This window comes from Camellia sinensis, chromosome 11 (assembly GCF_055761805.1).
Source record: "Camellia sinensis isolate YWXY chromosome 11, ASM5576180v1, whole genome shotgun sequence".
NCBI lineage: Eukaryota > Viridiplantae > Streptophyta > Magnoliopsida > Ericales > Theaceae > Camellia > Camellia sinensis.
This window is the reverse complement of record NC_138971.1, coordinates 42289781-42308877: the sequence shown is the minus strand read 5'-3', so window position 1 is coordinate 42308877 and position 19097 is coordinate 42289781. Positions and strand designations below refer to the sequence as shown.

General features: G+C 36.1%; 1 protein-coding gene and 1 pseudogene across 1 annotated transcript; one reads left to right on the top strand and one right to left on the bottom strand.

Annotated features, from left to right (window-relative positions):
* Window positions 1–7196: 7196 nt before the first annotated feature.
* Window positions 7197–7706, bottom strand: LOC114255837 (uncharacterized). The gene has a single exon (XM_028195383.2). The coding sequence runs from the start codon at window positions 7704–7706 to the stop codon at window positions 7197–7199; it is 510 nt and encodes a 169-aa protein (XP_028051184.2).
* Window positions 7707–15643: 7937 nt separating this feature from the next.
* LOC114255836 (receptor protein kinase TMK1 pseudogene) lies at window positions 15644–18617 on the top strand (annotated as a pseudogene).
* Window positions 18618–19097: the final 480 nt, after the last annotated feature.

Sequence of the window (19097 nt, the reverse complement as noted above, 5' to 3'; positions counted from 1 at the left end):
CATTACTTTAGTGGAGTGAGAAAAACACTTGAAAGTACTAAACCAGTTCCTGATGGAAAGCAAAAAGGCTATTGATAGCCAACACTGATAGCTAGGGGTGGGCATGGGTCGGTTGTGGTTACGGAATCTCTAATCTGCCATTCGTCCGTCAGATTGGCAGATTGGAGAAAATCAATCCGCATCCGTCCGCCAATCCGGCGGATGTAGATTGAACGAATTGGCTGATGGATGTGAATCGGTTTGGCGGTTTAAAACTTTATAAATTTTTAACATAATTCAACTTGTGTACTTCTTAAAAAAAAAAAAATTATTGTCAATGACTTAAAAAAGTATTACAATCACTGCATGTCTCATCTAAAGAAAGAAAATTTGAAATTTTAGAATATTACAATCACTACATGCCTCATCCACATATTACAATCACAGCATGTCTTATCTACATAAAATATTATAATCTGTGGTTCTTAAAATATAAAAATAATTCAAACCACAAAAATCATGAACATAGCAGTAGTACGTATGCATTTATATTGTTACATCTATATCTATTTTTGAAAACAAAAACCAACCAGCATATATCATCTTTTTTATTTATTATTTTTAAAGTTAGATTTAAAAATCAAAAAATATAAATAAATAATACATTTCTTTTTTCAATTCAAAAAATATATTTAAGTTAAAAACTCCTTTTCAACAGAATATATTCAACATAATATTTAAACTCTTTTTCAATTGAAAACACAAATAGAATATCTAAACATATTGAAAACACAAAATCTTACAAATTACTAAGGGTGCTCGTGGTTTGGCAGTTTGGTTGCGACCAAAAGAACCTCAAATCTGCCATCTGTCTAAAACTAGGCGAATTAGAAAAAATCAATTCGCAACCGTCTGCTCGTTATCACGCATCTATCCAAAATGTGGCGGATCGGTTCGGTTTGGGTAGATCGGTGTCACGACCCAAACCCGCCCCTGTAGGTTTAGCACTGTGACCGGCCAGTAATCCGTGGATTACCAAAGGCCTCTGAACAGATTAGCAAATAAAAAGAGGCTAAGAAAGCAATAATACAAAATAGACATGGTCCAATGAGCTGTGATAACGTACATGGGACAGAACATTTCAAAACTTATTTATATATATATAAACATGTCAGTCCAGATACACGATATTTACAAAATGTACTTCCCAAGACCTGACTTTACAGAGCATACACAAAGACTAGCATGAATACAAAAACAGCCATGACTTAGCCTTTGTTCGAAACCTCCTCGGGAGGCACAACAGTTGGCTGACAAAACAGAATAGAAGGCTGTCAATTCTGGCCCTGGTCACATGCCGACTCACCTACATACATAATATAAACTGTGAGCTAAAGCCCAATGAATAATAACAGAGTAAAGGATTTAATGAATGATGTCCGTCACAGAGTTAGAAATCAAATTCTTATCAGAACAGATTCATATACATATTCATAATCATTTCCATATTCAGATTTCGCATATAATCATACGTGGTACATCCCTTAGCGTTAACAAATCCGATAGCCCATAAAGGGATGGCCTTGAAGGCATTCTGATGACTCATGTGTATAGAGACGTTTCTGATGACCCATAAAGGGACCTGATGACCCATAAAGGGACGCATATCATATGATGCTAAGGATGCCACGAATAACTTTCAGAATTTTGGACAACCATTCATTCATTTCAAACATAGCATAGCATTTCAAAGAACTAATTACTTCGTATCATAATATTCAGAAAATACTTAACATTGAACATAACTTTACAAAGTTATTACTCACAGATGATTGATAGCCCTAACTAGATGGTAGGGCGGCCCTTCATTTGTTCTGAGGCGCGTGACTTACATGAACACACATACGAACACACACTTGAAATACACGTTCGAATTGTACATAACTTACGTCGTTTGCTCTTAGTGTGTTTCTAATCCTTAATCCTCATTATGGGGTCTTATACATGGCTTAGAAATGCCTAGGATGGAATGAGGATGCAAGAATGCGTTGGAAAACATTTCTGAAGATTTGCTGAAAATAAGGTCCACGCTCGAGCGTGGCTTCCCTCGCTCGAGCGGACATGCAGACAATGAAGCTTCGCTCGAGCGTGAATCTCCTCGCTCGAGCGTACTGTAAACTCATGAAAAAGTGCTGGATGCATGATTTTCACACTCGACGGGCACTCGACCTATGCTCGAGCGTGAGACTCAGAACCTCGCTTGAGCATGGATTTCCTCGCTCGAGCAGACTATAAAACATAAGAACTTTTGGGTATATGCATTTTACGCTCGAGCGTATACTTCCACGCTCGAGCGGAGTGCACTTACTCAGGGTTCACGCTCGAGCGTAAAGTCCCACTCTCGAGCGTGGATAAAATTTATGGAAATTCCAGATTTGATCACCAAGCTCAAATTTGACCTTTGAAGCATCAAACTCAATTTTCTGGGCCCAAAACTTTGGCAAACACTTAACAACTCATAGAACAACATGTTTAAAAGACCATTTCAAGAAATCACGGCCTAAAAAGATATCAATTTTGCGCAAACTCAACTTAAATTCAAAATCAATTGATGAACATCACATGCAAGTACATTTTTGAGCTAAGGCTCTTCAAAACATGATCAAATGCTACCAAATCACATGAAACTCATTGTGTTTCCAAAATCAGAATAGACTCAACACATGCATGAAGGAATTCTTGAAATAAATCTCTAAAATGCCATGAAACATGCATGCATGCATGAATTCATTCTTAATTCCCAACCTTTAATTCAATTCACATGTTAATTCGCCTACCTAACTGATTTCAAGCATTAATCAACTAAATCACAAGGCTAGAGACTAACATTCTTATCTAAAGTTCTCAATTCCTTATGGTTAGAGATGTTCTTGAGCAAACCACCAAGGTCTCCTAGCAATTTCTTCTAATCCTCAAGCTTGATCCCAATTCCTTCCCTCTCTCACTCTCTCCCACATTTTCTTCCTCACAAAGCTCAAGTGTGGTTAAGAATGACTAAAGGAGGTGAGTGGGGCTCAATTAGCCTAATAAGTGGTAATGGCTCACAAATAAACAAATGTCATTATTTTAATCAAATTTAATCATTCCGAACCGAATTTTAATTAAACCTACCATAAAATTCTATAAATTCTAACTAGTACATAAATCAAGTCAATTTCTGATTCGAATGCTGATAAGGCTTTCAATTCGCAAATCGAAATTAAATCGTGAACAGATCTTTCTACGCCTAACAGATATAAACACAACAATGCAACACACACACATGCATTTTAGTTCAAGATTCAACTAAATTTCTAATTAGGCATAATTAATCATGGATTAGCGTTAATCAGAGGTTGGGGTTGTTACAGTCTTCCCCCCCTTAAAAGAGTTTGGTCCTCCAAACTCGAATTACCTTCGTTCTGGGACAACATTGGGTCCAATGGGAATAAATCCGGATATCTTTTCATCATGTCTTCTTCAGTCTCCCAGGTTGCATAGGTTCCTCCATGGTTTTGCCAATCAACTTTTACTAATGGTATTTCCTTGTTTCTCAACCTTTTGATCCTGCGGTTCACAATCCGGATAGGTCTTTCCTCGTAGGTGTAATCATCTTTCAAAAGTATGTGTGTTGGCTCAATGACATAGAGTGGATCTCTCAAATACTCTCGAAGCATCGATACATGAAACACATTGTGCATATGCTCCATCACTGGAGGTAAGGTTACCCAATACAATATTGGATTGATCTTTTCAAGGACCTCATAAGGTCCAACATACCTTGGCGCCAATTTGCCCTTAACACCAAACGGAGTTTGACCCTTCATCGGTGTCACTTTAATGAACACGTGGTCTCCAACTTCGTATTCCCTATCTCTTCTTCGAACATTAGCATAGCTCTTCTGCCGACTTTGTGCAGTTTTCAGACGTTGCTGGATCAGTTTTACTTTCTTGGTTGTTTCTTGCACAAGTTCCGGTCCCAACAAAGGTCTGTCACCTACTTCAGCCCAACATATCGGAGAACGACATTTTTTTCCATACAAAGCTTCATAAGGAGCCATTCCAATGCTTGAATGGTAACTGTTGTTATACACAAATTCAGCTAATGGCAAATAGGTCTCCCAATTCCCTTGGAAATCTAACACATACATTCTGAGCATATCCTCTAAAGTTTGGTTAGTTCGTTCAGTTTGTCCATTTGTCTGTGGGTGATAGGCACTACTCAACCTCCGTTCAGTCCCCAAAGCCTGTTGCAAACTCTGCTAAAATCTTGATACAAACTTTGAGTCCCTGTCAGATACAGTAGATACTGGCACTCCATGCAATCTCACAATTTCAGACATGAATATTGGCCAATTTATCCGTATTATAAATAGTTTTAACAGGCAGAAAATGGACAGACTTAGTTAAACGGTTAACTATAACCCAAATAGAGTCCATACCTCGGGAAGAACGAGGCAATCCCACGATGAAGTCCATGGTAATGTGCTCCCATATCCATTCTGGTATTGGGAGTGGTTGTAGCAAACTAGCGGGTTGTTGGTGTTTAGCTTTAACCTGTTAACAATGTAGGCACCTAGCCACAAAATCTGCAATACTCTTTTTCATTCCAGGCCACCAAAAATTCTGTTTTAAATTATGATACATTTTCGTGTTCCCTGGGTGCATGGAAAACTTGCTGTTGTGTGCTTCGGTCATCACAAGTTTTCTCAAATCACAACAATCGGGTACACAAAGACGGTTTTGGAATTTTAGTACATCATTCTCAAGCACAAATCCTGGCCTCGGCGTTGACTCAAACTCCTCTATAATCTTTTTCAAGTATTCATCTTCACATTGTTTTTGTTTGATCTCGTCAAGAATCGTAGGTTGAGCAGAAATGACAGTTAAAATCCCACCTTGTTCTTGCACACTAATCTCAATCTCTTTCTTTTCCAAGTCAACAAGCAGTTCCTTTCGATTGGTCAGCAAGCATGACAAATTTGCACTAGATTTTCGGCTCAAGGCATCTGCTACGGTATTAGTCTTCCCTGGGTGATATAAGATCTGCAAATCATAATCCTTGATTAACTCTAACCATCGCCTCTGCCTCATATTCAATTCCTTTTGGGTGAAGAAATATTTCAGGCTTTTATAATCGGTATACACCTCACAAGTTACCCCATACAAGTAGTGACGCCAAATTTTCAAAGCAAACACCACAGCTGCCAATTCGAGATCATGCGTCAGGTAGTTTTTTTCATGAGGCCGGAGTTTTCGGGAAGCATAGGCAATCACTTTTCCGTTTTGCATCCATACACACCCCAAGCCTTTGTGAGAAGCATCACTGTAGACTTGAAACCCATCAGTACCATTGGGCAAAGCTAAAATTGGTGTAGTCACTAACCTGGTTGTCAATTCCTGAAAGGCTACCTCTCTTTGTTCATTCCAGTCAAACGACACATTTTTCTGAGTTAACTGGGAAAAATCTTTCACAAATCTTCGGTAGTAACCTGCAAGTCCCAGAAAACTTCTAACTTCTATTACGTTCGTCGGTCTAGGCCAATCCACAATAGCTTCAATCTTCTGAGGGTCAACAAAAACACCATCCTCATTGATCACATGTCCCAAAAATGTTACATTGTCAAGCCAGAATTCACATTTGGACAATTTAGCATACAGTTTCTTTTCTCTCAAAATCTGCAAAGTAGTTCTTAGATGGTTCCCATGTTCTTCCCTGTCTTTAGAATAAATCAAAATGTCATCAATAAACACGACAATGAATTCGTTAAGATATTTTTTGAAAACACTATTCACTAGGTCCATAAAAGCTGCAGGTGCATTTGTCACTCCAAAAGGCATTACTAGGAATTCATAATGTCCATATCTAGTTCTGAATGCAGTTTTCTCTACGTCCTCTGCTTTAACCTTTAACTGATGATAACCGGACCTAAGATCAATTTTAGAGAACACTTTAGCTCCTTGGAGTTGATCAAACAAATCATCTATTCGAGGTAAGAGATATTTGTTCTTAATAGTCACTTTGTTCAATTCTCGGTAGTCTATACACAACCTCAAAGATCCATCCTTGTTTTTGACAAACAAGACCGGAGCACCCCAAGGTGAAGTGCTCGGACGGATAAATTTCTTATTTAACAGCTCCTGAAGTTGAGTTTTTAATTCTTTCAATTCTGAGGTAGACATTCTATAGGGGGTCTTGGAAATAGGTTGTGTCCCCGGAAACACCTCAACAGTGAATTCAATTTCTCTATCAATTAAGTCCCCAGGTAAGTCAGTCGGAAACACATCGGGAAATTCACAAGCAACAGGGATTGTTTTTACAATAGTACTGTCAGATGGTGCAGTCAGTATACAACACAGATAACCCCTACATCCCTTCCTAAGGAGTTTTACAGCTTTCATAGTCGAAATCAGATATGGGGAAGGAACTACCCCATTCCCAATAAAAGTAACTTCAGGCATACCCGGTGGTCTAAATACAACAGTTTTATTTGCACAATCAATGGTAGCACAGTATTTAGTCAACCAGTCCATCCCCAAAATACAATCAAAATGATTAATGTCCAAGGGTAATAAGTCCACATATAACATCATATCACCAATCATAATATCACATGCCGGATAAACATTTGTGCACATCATAGAATCCCCAGATGGCGTAGATACAGATAACACATACGTCATAAGTTCTTATGGTCTAGTCAATTTCCAAAGAAAGCATGCGATACAAAGGAATGTGTAAAACCAGAATCTATCAATACGCATGCATCTTGAGAACATACAGAGAGTGAACCTGACACCACGGTATAGGTGTTTGGTACGTCACCAGGCACTAAGGTGAACACTCGACCCTGTCTCAGAGGTTCTTTCCCAGTATTGGCCCTTGTACTCGTCTTGGATGCAGAAGCGGATTCGACTTAGCTTGCCGCTGGTTGGTTGGTATTTTCGAACCTGACAGGACAATCCTTCATCATATGACCAGTCTTTCCACATCTAAAACAAGCGCCCAAAGCTCGATAACAATCCCCTTTGTGTTTCCTACCACATTCCGAGCAAGTCAGTATAGTACCACTACTCTGGCTTGAGCTACTGTAAGATCCTGTGTTTCGCCTCTTATTCCTAGAAAATGAACGACCCTTTTTGAAATTGTTTCCATATCTTTTCCCCGTCCAATCAGTTCATGGGACTAGAGTTTGTTTCTTTGCTGCTAGAATGGACTCTGCCATTAATGCCCTATCCAAAACATTCACGTACGTGGGTAGGTTCAGGACTCCCACCCTATCCAGTATGTCTAGATCCAATCCATCCTCAAACTTGCGGGCATTCTTGTAGTCTGTGTCCACCATGTGAGGAGCAAACCTGGCCAACTCAGTAAACTTAGCCTCGTACACGGCTACAGACATTCTGCCTTGTTTGAGTTCCTGGAATTCTGAAACCTTCCGGTCTCGAAAGCACTGGGGAAAGTACTTGTCATAGAAGATTGTATTGAATTGAGTCCACGTCATATTCTCGTGGCCATTTCGAATTAGTAACCACCACCTTCGGGCTTCATCCTTCAGAGTATAGGTGGCTAGGAGGACTTTCTGGACTTCAGAACAAGGGAACACCTCATACAGTTTCTCCATTTCAAGTAACCACGTCTCTGCTTTCAACGGTTCAATTCCACCATAGAATGTTGGCGGTTTCATTTTCATGAACTTCTACGTCAAGTTGATGATGTCACCGGTGCCCATTTCAACTTGAGCCGGCAGGGGTGGAGGTGGTAAAGGTTGTTGCCTCTGTTGTTGCATTACCACTTCGGTGAAGGTTGCAAGCATTTGTTCCATTCTATAAATTCGGGCATCAGAGGACCCTGCTGTGTCATCATTCTTTGTATTGTCCATTTGCTATAGGTAAACAAAACCTTATGTATTCAAATTCACATTTTATACTTGAACTTATGCTTTCACTTTCGAACAATACGCATAAACATGCAGATGAAATGCCCCTACTTCTAAATAGGACTTCCTAAGCTCATGTGGACCTGTGCGTGCGGTAGAACACGTGCTCTGATACCACTCTGTCACGACCCAAACCCGCACCTGTAGGTTTAGCACCGTGACCGGCTAGTAATCCGTGGATTACCAAAGGCCTCTGAACAGATTAGCCAATAATAAGGGGCTGCGGAAGCAATAATACAAAATAGACAAGGTCCAATGAGCTGTGATAACGTACATGGGACAACACATTTCAAAACTTATTTATATATACAAAAACATGCCAGTCCAGATACACGATATTTACAAGGTATTTACAGAATATGCTTCCCAAGACCTGACTTTACAGAGCATACACAAAGACTAGCATGAATACAAAAACAGCCATGGCTTAGGCTTCATTCGGAACCTCCTCGAGAGGCACAACGGTTGGCTGACAAAACAGAGTAGAAGGCCGTCAATTCTGGCCCTAGTCACAGGCCGGCTCACCTACATACATAATATAAACTGTGAGCTAAAGCCAGTGAATAATAACAGAGTAAATAATTTAATGAATGATGTCCGTCACAGAGTTAGAAATCAAATCTTATCAGAACAGATTTATATACATATTCATAATCATTTCCATATTCAGATTTCGCATATAATCATACGTGGTACATCCCTTAGCGTTAACAAATCCGATGGCCCATAAAGGGACAGCCTTGAAGGCATTCTGATGACTCATGTGCATAGAGACGTTTCTGATGACCCATAAAGGGACCTGATGACCCATAAAGGGACGCATATCATATGATGCTAAGGATGCCACGAATAACTTTCAGAATTTTGGACAACCATTCATTTATTTCAAACATAGCATAGCATTTCAAAGAACTAATTACTTCGTATCATAATATTTAGAAAATACTTAACATTGAACATAACTTTACAAAGTTATTACTCACAGATGATTGATAGCCCTAACTAGATAATAAGGCGGCCCTTCACTTGTTCTGAGGCGCGTGACCTATATGAACACACATACGAACACACACTTCAAATACACGTTCGAATTGTACATAACTTACGTCGTTTGCTCTTAGTGTGTTTCTAACCCTTAATCCTCATTATGGGGTCTTAAACATGGCTTAGAAATGCCTAGGATGGAATGAGGATGCAAGAATGCGTTGGAAAACATTTCTGAAGATTTGCTGAAAATAAGGTCCACGCTCGAGCGGACATGCAGACAATGAAGCTTCGCTCGAGCGTGAATCTCCTCGCTCGAGCGTACTGTAAACTCATGAAAAAGTGCTGGATGCATGATTTTCACACTCGACGGGCACTCGACCTATGCTCGAGCGTGAGACTCAGAACCTCGCTTGAGCGTGGATTCCCTCGTTCGAGCGAACTGTAAAACATAAGAACTTCTGGGTATATGCATTTCACGCTCGAGCATATACTTCCACGCTCGAGCGGAGTGCATGTACTCAGGGTTCACGCTCGAGCGTAAAGTCCCACGCTCGAGCGTGGATCAAATTTCTGGAAATTCCAGATTTGATCACCAAGCTCAAATTCGACCTTTGAAGCATCAAACTCAATTTTCTGGGCCCAAAACTTTGGCAAACACTTAACAACTCATAAAACAACATGTTTAAAAGATCATTTCAAGAAATCATGACCCAAAAAGATATCAATTTTGCACAAACTCAACTTATATTCAAAATCAATTGATGAACATCACATGCAAGTACATTTTTGAGCTAAGGCTCTTCAAAACATGATTAAATGCTACCAAATCACATGAAACTCATTGTGTTTCCAAAATCAGAATAGACTCAACACATGCATGAAGGAATTCTTGAAATAAATCTCTAAAATGCCATGAAACATGCATGCATGCATGAATTCATTCTTAATTCCCAACCTTTAATTCAATTCACATGTTAATTCGCCTACCTAACTGATTTCAAGCATTAATCAACTAAATCACAAGGCTAGAGACTAACATTCTTACCTAAAGTTCTCAATTCCTTATGGTTAGAGATGTTCTTGAGCAAACCACCAAGGTCTCCTAGCAATTTCTTCTAATCCTCAAGCTTGATCCCAATTCCTTCCTTCTCTCACTCTCACCCACGTTTTCTTCCTCTCAAAGCTCAAGTGTGGTTAAGAATGACTAAAGGAGGTGAGTGGGGCTCAATTAGCCTAATAAGTGGTAATGGCTCACAAATAAACAAATGTCATTATTTTAATCAAATTTAATCATTCCGAACCGAATTTTAATTAAACGTACCATAAAATTCTATAAATTCTAACTAGTACATAAATCAAGTCAATTTCTGATTCGAATGCTGATAAAGCTTTCAATTCACAAACCGAAATTAAATCGTGAACAGATCTTTCTACGCCTAACAGATATAAACACAACAATGCAACACACACACATGCATTTTAATTTTAGATTCAACTAAATTTCTAGTTAGGCATAATTAATCATGGATTAGGGTTAATCAGAGATTGGGGTTGTTACAATCGGTATATCCGTTTCTCACCCCTACTGGTAGCTTAAATCTGAGCTTGCTTGAATCGGTGGTTTGGTTAGTCATTTGGTAAGAAGGTGATAGTCACGGTCAACAGGGGTGACCACCGTAGTAAAAAAGTATTGCACCAATCATCCGAGTAGCTGTCCGGATGGTTGATCGACAAGCACAAATTCAAACTTTTGGACAAACTCAAATTTGAACTACTAATCTTTTTTCATTGATAGCCCAAGTCTTGGTTAGCCACCCCCAAAGAAATCAAATAAAATTTGTTTTAAGCGATATATATATTTTTAGATGTCTATAAAATGTGTCTTCAAAAGATATGGTGAAACAAGATTCAAAATATATACTAGACCTCTAAAATTTGTAATTTTAAAATGATAAGAAGTTCAGTTTTTAAAAGATGGAGAAAATTATCAATTAGTCCTAATTATCTTAAAAAAATTATTGAGTCCTATCAATTTTTTATTGGTGAAATAATACAGTGTAACAGTCAATTTTTTTTTTTTTTTTTAACAAATCAGTGAGAAAGTTTATACACTTTAATAATTAAATACTATATTTTCCCATGATTTTGTAATTTTTTTTACTGTCACCACTATACTATTATTCTCCCTTTTTTAATAGCATAATTCAGTCCTATTTTGAATAAGGAAAATGAATTGTGGCCCTAAAAACAGTGGCCCTAATGGCCCTAATTTCCTTTTTTGGATAAGTTTGTTTTTTTTTCTTTTTTTTTTTTGCCTTGTTTTTTTGTTTTTTGCCTTATATGGAAATTTAGGGCCATTAGGGCCACTAAATTTCGAGCAACGAAATAGCACCGTTTGAATAAAACACTCTCAAAAAGTCTTAGGTTGTGTTTGGTTTAACTTTCTAAAACTAATTTCATCCTTATATTCTAATGCTATGTTTGGGTTAAGTTTTCAAATTATGATTCTAAATCAATTTCAAAACACATTTTGAAAACATTTTGTTAAACCAGACATTTTTTGAATTTTTGGTCTACCCAGTCGTCTTTCCCGGATATCCGGCCGATTGACTGGAACTGTACCTTTTTTTAATTTTTATTTATTTATTATTTATTTTTTATTCCCCAATTGCCAATTGCCACCTTTTATTTGAGAAAAAAAAATTATATTTGTTTTTGATATTTTTTAAATATAAAAATTATTTTTTTAAACCAAAATGACAAATTATTTTTTTGAATTGAATTTTAAAAAGAGTTTAGTTGTGAGTTTTGAATAGAATTTTCAATAGAATTTTGAGTTGTGTGCTATGAATTATAAGTTTTTCAATTAAGTTTTGAAAATTCTTTTCAAAACTCATAACCAAACAATTTTTCTCATTTCATATGTCACATCAAAAATTTGAAATTCATAAAAAAACAAATTTTCTTTTTTCAGATCATGATTTCAAAACTCATAAACTCCAAATACAACTCTATTATCAAATTATAATTCTAAAACTCTACCAAACGCTATCTTAGTTTTCCTAAACTTCAAGGGATTGGCTTAGTGGGAGCAAGTTGGGGCTTTGGAGATGTAGTCCCTCCAGATCTCATATTCAACTTCAATTAAGTGCTATCAACTTCTTGGTATCACAACCTAATTATAAAAAATTCTTAGTTTTGCTACATTTCTGTTATATTATTTGTGACATTTAAGAGAGTCAACATTTAGGAAAATATTTTCCTTTGGGTTTGGATTGTCTCCAATTAGGCACTCTAACTAGATGGTCCAATTTGGCCCATTTTGGATCGTCTTGATGATCCAAATTGTTGAATATGTAGGGTCATCTAGTACTTCATTCCTATAAAAAAAAATTATATTGATCAAATATCAATAGTCACTTAATTAGATCACATTTGTGTTAATAATTTATTTTTAAAATCATACTTACTATTGATACAAATTTGATTTAATCAAGTGACTATCGATATCCGATCAACGTGATTTTTAACAGAGATGAAATACTTAACGAGTCTTACATATTGAACGGTTCGAATTATTGATGTGAAGTCTGTGATGGGCCCACAAAAGCCCAATAGCAGACTCTAGTAGAGAGGCCACTATCTTTCCTTTAATGAGGTGATTTCTAAAGCCAAATATTGTTACGGTTCGTAAAGACATAACCCGACTCTATGCAATTTCAGTCGGATTCTAATTTTCAAGTCACTATTAATTTTTTGGTCTATTATGTATAGATTTAGAAGTCGAAATATTAATCATTTTTATTTATTTATTATAAGCTTTCAAAAATAATTTTTAAGTTTTGAATTTATAATTTTTGTTTGTTTTTTTGAACTCTTTTAATTTTTTAGTTTATTTATTTATGTTTTACTTTCTAGTTCCACTTAATTTAAATACACTTGAAAAGTATAATTTTTTAAATAAATCTATTAAAAAATAACTAAATTGAAAAAATAAAAAAAATTCAGAACATTTTCATTTTATTTTATTTTTTTATTTATTGAATTATTTTAAATATTTCTTGATAAATATGTTATTTTTTAAGTACATCTAAATTATGTGGATTTAAAAAAAAGAATTGACTAAAATATTAAAAAAATACTAAAAAATAAATAAATAAAATCTCAAAAATTATTTTTGAAAATTCATAATCAATGTTATTTATAATTTTTGAGATTTTGTTTATAACTTTTTTAAAATTGATCATTAAATTATGAATGGAAATGTAATCAGTATCACTGACTAGTGATTAAAAAAGACATAAAAGATATTAATTATCACGGGTTTGAATTATTTTAAGTTGGTCATCTCAACTTGAGAGAGTATTTGAGATTAATATACCAATTTTAAGGCCAACTTCGTAATCCGAACAATTCAATTTTTACTACTCATTGAGTAGAATATTCATGTAAAAAAATAAGATAATCGGATATTAGTAATTATATGTTTGAATCACATTTGTATTGTAAAAATTGAATGACTACTCTTGAAATTATAATTGTCATCCATTCAATTTTTGTAATACAAATATAATTAAAATATATAGCTAATGATCTCTCATAATCTTAATTTTTTCGATGAATATACACCCAAGAAGTATTAGTAAGGTTGGTTTGGGAAGTGGGTTGACTTTTTGACTTTTTGGCTTTTTTGACTATTTTAGCCTGTGTTAAAAAACTTGGTTTGGGGAAGGACTTTTTGGTTTTTAACTTTTTTGGCTTTTTTTGTGAGAGAAGAGTGTAATGATTATGGGTTGGATGTGATGTTTGGTTTTTTATGACTAAAATAGCCTATTTTATCTTTTGTGGCTAAAATAATCAAAAAAGCCCAAAACCTAAGTTGCCAAACAGTAAATGACTTGAATTTCCAAGATTGCCTTGAAAATTAGCCTATTAAGCCCAAATACTCTAGCCAAGGCTTACTCCAGCCAGAGGGCCAACTTAAAAAAAGGGTAAATTGCAAATGGGTTTGGCTTTGGTCCAGTTCACCATCGGATTGGACCGTACTGTTGGGTTCGTGGAGGCCTATCACAGGTCCCGTTTTGAAAATCTGAACCGTTCAATATGTAGAACTCGTCGAGTATTATAAGCCTGTAAAAAATCACATTGATCGAATATTGATAGCTATGTGATCAAATCAGTTTTGTATAAAAAAATGGACGGTGAATAAATTAATGGTTGATAAAAAACTATTTTGATCACATAGCTATCGATATCTGATCAACGTGATTTTTCACAAGTATACAGTACTCGACGAGTTCTACACATTGAACGGTTCAGATTTTTAAAACGGGACCCGTGGTGGGCCCCCACAGGCCCAACAGTACGGTCCAGTCCGACGATGGACTGGACCAAAGCCAAGCCCATTACAAATATGATTTGCTTAAAGTACCATTTGTCCTTTGTGATTTTGAAAATTACATTCTACCTTTGAAGTTTTTGACTTCATAACAAATTATTTTTTTTATTAATAAATTATCACGTCAATTAACAATTTTTAATAATGTTATAAATTTATTTCAATTAACAATTCATGAAATTTTATTATTATATAAGAGAATAGTTAAGAACTTTTTTTTCAATTAATTTTTTTTAAAATAAAAAATTCTAATAAGAATGTATTTCTAATGTTTTAAATTATAAAAAGTAATTCATATTTTAAACAAATCTCAAGATCGTATTTGTAATTTACCCTTAAAAAAAATTCCAACATGTAGTAGTTGTTTGGCATGCTACAATAGCACATATTATTTTAGTACATCATTTTATTTGAGTCACAATTATCTTTTTTGGATCACATTACTTCTTATTTGAGTCATATCATCTCTCTACAATATCATTTCAAACCCAACTAATATTTCATATTTTTTCATAAAAAATAAAAAAAATACTAATTTAACACTTCTCAAACAATCCCGTAATTAGGGCTGCAAATGAACATAACCGTTCGTGAACAGGCTGGAGCTCGACTCAGTAAGAGCTTGTTCGAACTCGGTTTGTTAATTTTTTTTTTTTTTTTTTTTTTTGCGTTCGAGCTCGAGCTTGAGCTCGTTAAATTTTTAATAAACAAGCTCAAATATTCTAAAGCTCGGCTCGTAAGCTCGGCTCGTTAGCTGACTCGTTTAATATTTATTATTTATATATTAAATAATATAAAAATATGTATAAAATAAGAGAAATATGCTATTTATATATTTAAAAAATATAAATGTAAATAATAGTTAACTATAGATAGTACATTTATATAATAGTGGTAGTAGAGATTATTATTTTAATAAATTATGAACTTTTTTTTTATGTTTCTATATATTGTATATATAATTGTATAATCAAAGTTTTAATTATAACTTTAGTCGCACATGCAAGTATGAATTTATAAATTTTTTGGCTTGTTATGGCTCGTAAACAAGGTCGAGCTCAAGTCGAGTCTAAGCCAATTCGGCTCGAGCTCGGTTCGCTAAATTTTTATTTAGCTCGAGCTCGAACTCGTTAAAATCTTAATAAACAAATCCAAACATACTAAAACTCAGCTCGGCTCGGCTCGTTTGCACCCTTACCCGTAATCATTATTTCATCCTTAGACTCAGGGATTTCGGCCGCCCTCTCCCTAGCTTTGATCCCCTGCCCACGAGTTCCCACAGAGGGAAACATACCTCTCGTTTCTGTTTCTGTACAATGTTATCTTTGATCATGAAATAAAAGCTATTTTTTTATTTTTAACGCAAATAAAAACTATTTTGAATCCTCGTAATTGCCGTTGAAATATACGAGGACAAAAACAGAGTGTCATGTTATCTAATAATTCGTCATCGATTTCGATTGACTGTGCAATGACTTCCAACAATCATTTCATCCATGTTACCATGTATTAGAAAGTTGTTTCTAAAATTGTGACCGAGAGGGCTTTTGGCTGTTAGATAGTTTTGTGTCAATTTTCTTGAGAAAATGGGGATAACAACCCATCTGGGTTCTAGAGTTTTCGCTCTGTTGTATCTCTCTTTGTTCTCGTTGTTCTTCTTGGTTCACTCTGATTCCAGTTCGATCGACGCTACAGTAATGCTGGATCTGAAGCAGAGTCTCAACAACGCATCGAGTTCACTCGGTTGGACCGATCCGGACCCCTGCAATTGGCAATACGTGAATTGCTCCGACGACAGGCGGGTCACCAGGATCCAAATCGGGAATCGGAACCTCACTGGGTTTCTCCCCCCGAACCTCGGCTTCCTCACCGCCTTGAAGTCACTCAATCTCTCCTACAACAATCTCAGCGGTCCGCTCCCGAGTCTCGATGGGTTGAGCTCGCTCCAGGACCTGTCTCTCAGCAACATCTTCTCTTCTATTCCCGTCGATTTCTTTTTCAACATGACTTCCCTGGACAGTCTCTATCTTGACAACAACCCCTTCTCGAGGTGGCTATTATCCGACAGTATCCAAACGGCATTGAACCTCAGGATCTTCTCTGCCAATGCTTGCAATGTTACCTGGATAATCCCCAATAGTTTTGGCTGGCACCACCGGAAGCTGAGAATTCTTCACTTGGTGTTCAATGAACTTCAAGGTGGGTTGCCGGACAGTTTTGTGGTTTGTCCCATTCAATCCTTGAAGTTGAATGGGCAGCAGAGTATTTATAAGCTCAATGGGTCAATTGATGTGATTCAGAACATGACCCAGTTGACCGAAATCTATTTGCATTCTAATAACTTTATGGGTACATTGCCAGACATGTCAAGGCTTACGAGGTTGAACACCTTCAGTGTGAGGGACAATAACATTTCAGGTCAGGTACCAGCATCTTTCGTGAATCTTTCGTCACTTAAGGTTGTGAGTTTGGCAAACAATCAGTTACAAAGGCCGACCCCAAAGTTTGATTCTAATGTTACGGTTGATATGAACAATGGGTCTAATAGCTTCTGCTTTTCTGATCCTGGAGTTGCTTGTGATCCCCTGGTGAATACATTACTTTCAGTTGCGGAGTCTGTTGGTTACCCATTGGTGTTTGCGGAGAATTGGAAAGGGAATGATCCTTGCAACGCCTGGTCTGGGCTCTATTGCCAAAATGGAAGCATCGCTGCTATTAATTTTTCAAATTTGGGTCTTGCAGGTAAATTTCTCCAAATTTTTCGTCCCTTACATCGTTGCAGATATTAATTCTTGCTAATAATAACCTGGCCGGTAGTATCCCAAACGATCTTACAACTTTTTTTTTTTTTTTTTTTGTTACAGGAAAATCCTCCCACTCTTCCGCAGGTCCAAGGCAGCGCCCCTTGAGGAGATCACCAGGGTGTCCTGTTGTCCGTTCCGAGTAAGAGACTATAACTTGGAAGCTTGTCTCGACCTCCCAAGACAAGCTCCGCTTAAGTCAGGACTCGCACAGCGGGGGAGAATTACAACTTTGCCTAACCTTATACAAGTAAATGTCTCCAACAATCAACTTTCTGGAACTATCCCATCATTTAAGAGTGATGTGATTGTAGACACTGATGGCAATCCTAATATAAAGAAATATAGACCTTGTTTGGTTTGTTTTTTAGAAAAATTTTTGAGAAAAATTTTCTACAAACAAATTTTTAAGAGTAATCAAATCAAATAAATTTTTCTAAAAAAAATCTCAAAATTTTGTTTGATTACCTACTTTCCAAAATCACTTTCTCTCTCATACACATCAAATTAATCATTTTTTTAAAACTCTCTCTCCAAAATAATTTTCTAAAATCATTTCTGAAAAAAGACAAACCAAACAAGTTTTCGTATTTTTTATCTAAAAAATTACTCTACAAACACAAACCAAACACACCCATTGTGTTCCTCATTTAGAGACTTATAGAAGTGGCAATCGGTACTCGATTGGAGTGTATGTGTTTTTGGTAATTGGTTGTGTTTGTGTAGTTTTATTTGTTGGGATTATGATATACTACCAATATTGGCATAAGAAAAAGCATTCTAGTGATTTTCATGTTTTTGAAGCTGAACACATGGTAATCTCTGTTCATGTTATAAGGAATGCGACTAACAATTTTGGCCAAGAAAGCATATTGGGAAGAGGTGGATTTGGAACTGTTTACAAAGGGAGGCTATATGATGGGACTATGATTGCAGTTAAGCGGATGGAGTCTGGAGTGGTGAGCGAGAGTGGTTGGGATCAGTTCAAGTCTGAGATTGTTGTGCTTAGTAAAGTTCGACATAGGCATTTGGTTTCTCTTCTAGGATATTGCTTGGATAGAAACGAGAGGCTACTTGTTTATGAATACATGCCTCAAGGGACTCTTTAGTAGGTATTTGTTTAGATGGAAGGAAGAAGGGTTAAAACCCCTTGAATGGTTGAAATGGCTAACCATTGCTGTGGATGTGGCTAGAGGAGTTGAGTATCTACATGGTTTAGCTGATCAAAGTTTTATTCACAGGGATCTTAAACCGTCCAACATTCTTTTGGGAGATGACATGCATGCTAAAGTTGGCGATTTTGGATTTGTTCGTCTTGCACCAGATGAAAAGTCTTCCGTTCTAACTAAGTTAGCAGGAACTTTTGGATATGTCGCCCTAGAATATGCAGGTACTCTTTTATAAATCGAAAATTGTACACATACTGAATTTTTATACCAAACCCATCTAGAATTATGCATTTCGGGTAGTTTTAAAAATGGGAACCACAATGAGCAACATTATTCTATATAAGAATTTCTATTAAAATTCTATTTTAATAGCATCGTTATTTCTACACTCACATTGATTTATATTTAGAACTATTTTTACTTTTTCTCTATGTTTAGCATAAATTTTGTTAGTCTTGAAAAGGCCAAAAACAAATCATTAATGATTTGTCAACACAATTTTTTTTGCTTGAATCCCCTTTGAATAAGACTTTTACGGGTAAAAAACCAGACTTTTATTGGTAAGAAACCCATTCAAGGGGGATTTGGGCAAAAAATTTGCGTGGATAAATCACTACGGAAAATAAATTAGGGATTTCTGAATAGATTTTTTGAATTACTTTCTGTATAATTTTAATATATGAATAAAATTTTCCAACATGGTTAATGAAGTGTGAGTTATAACATAATGGAATTCGGCATGGTACTGTGCAGCTTGTTGGGCTCTTGTCCTGAGCTCATGTCA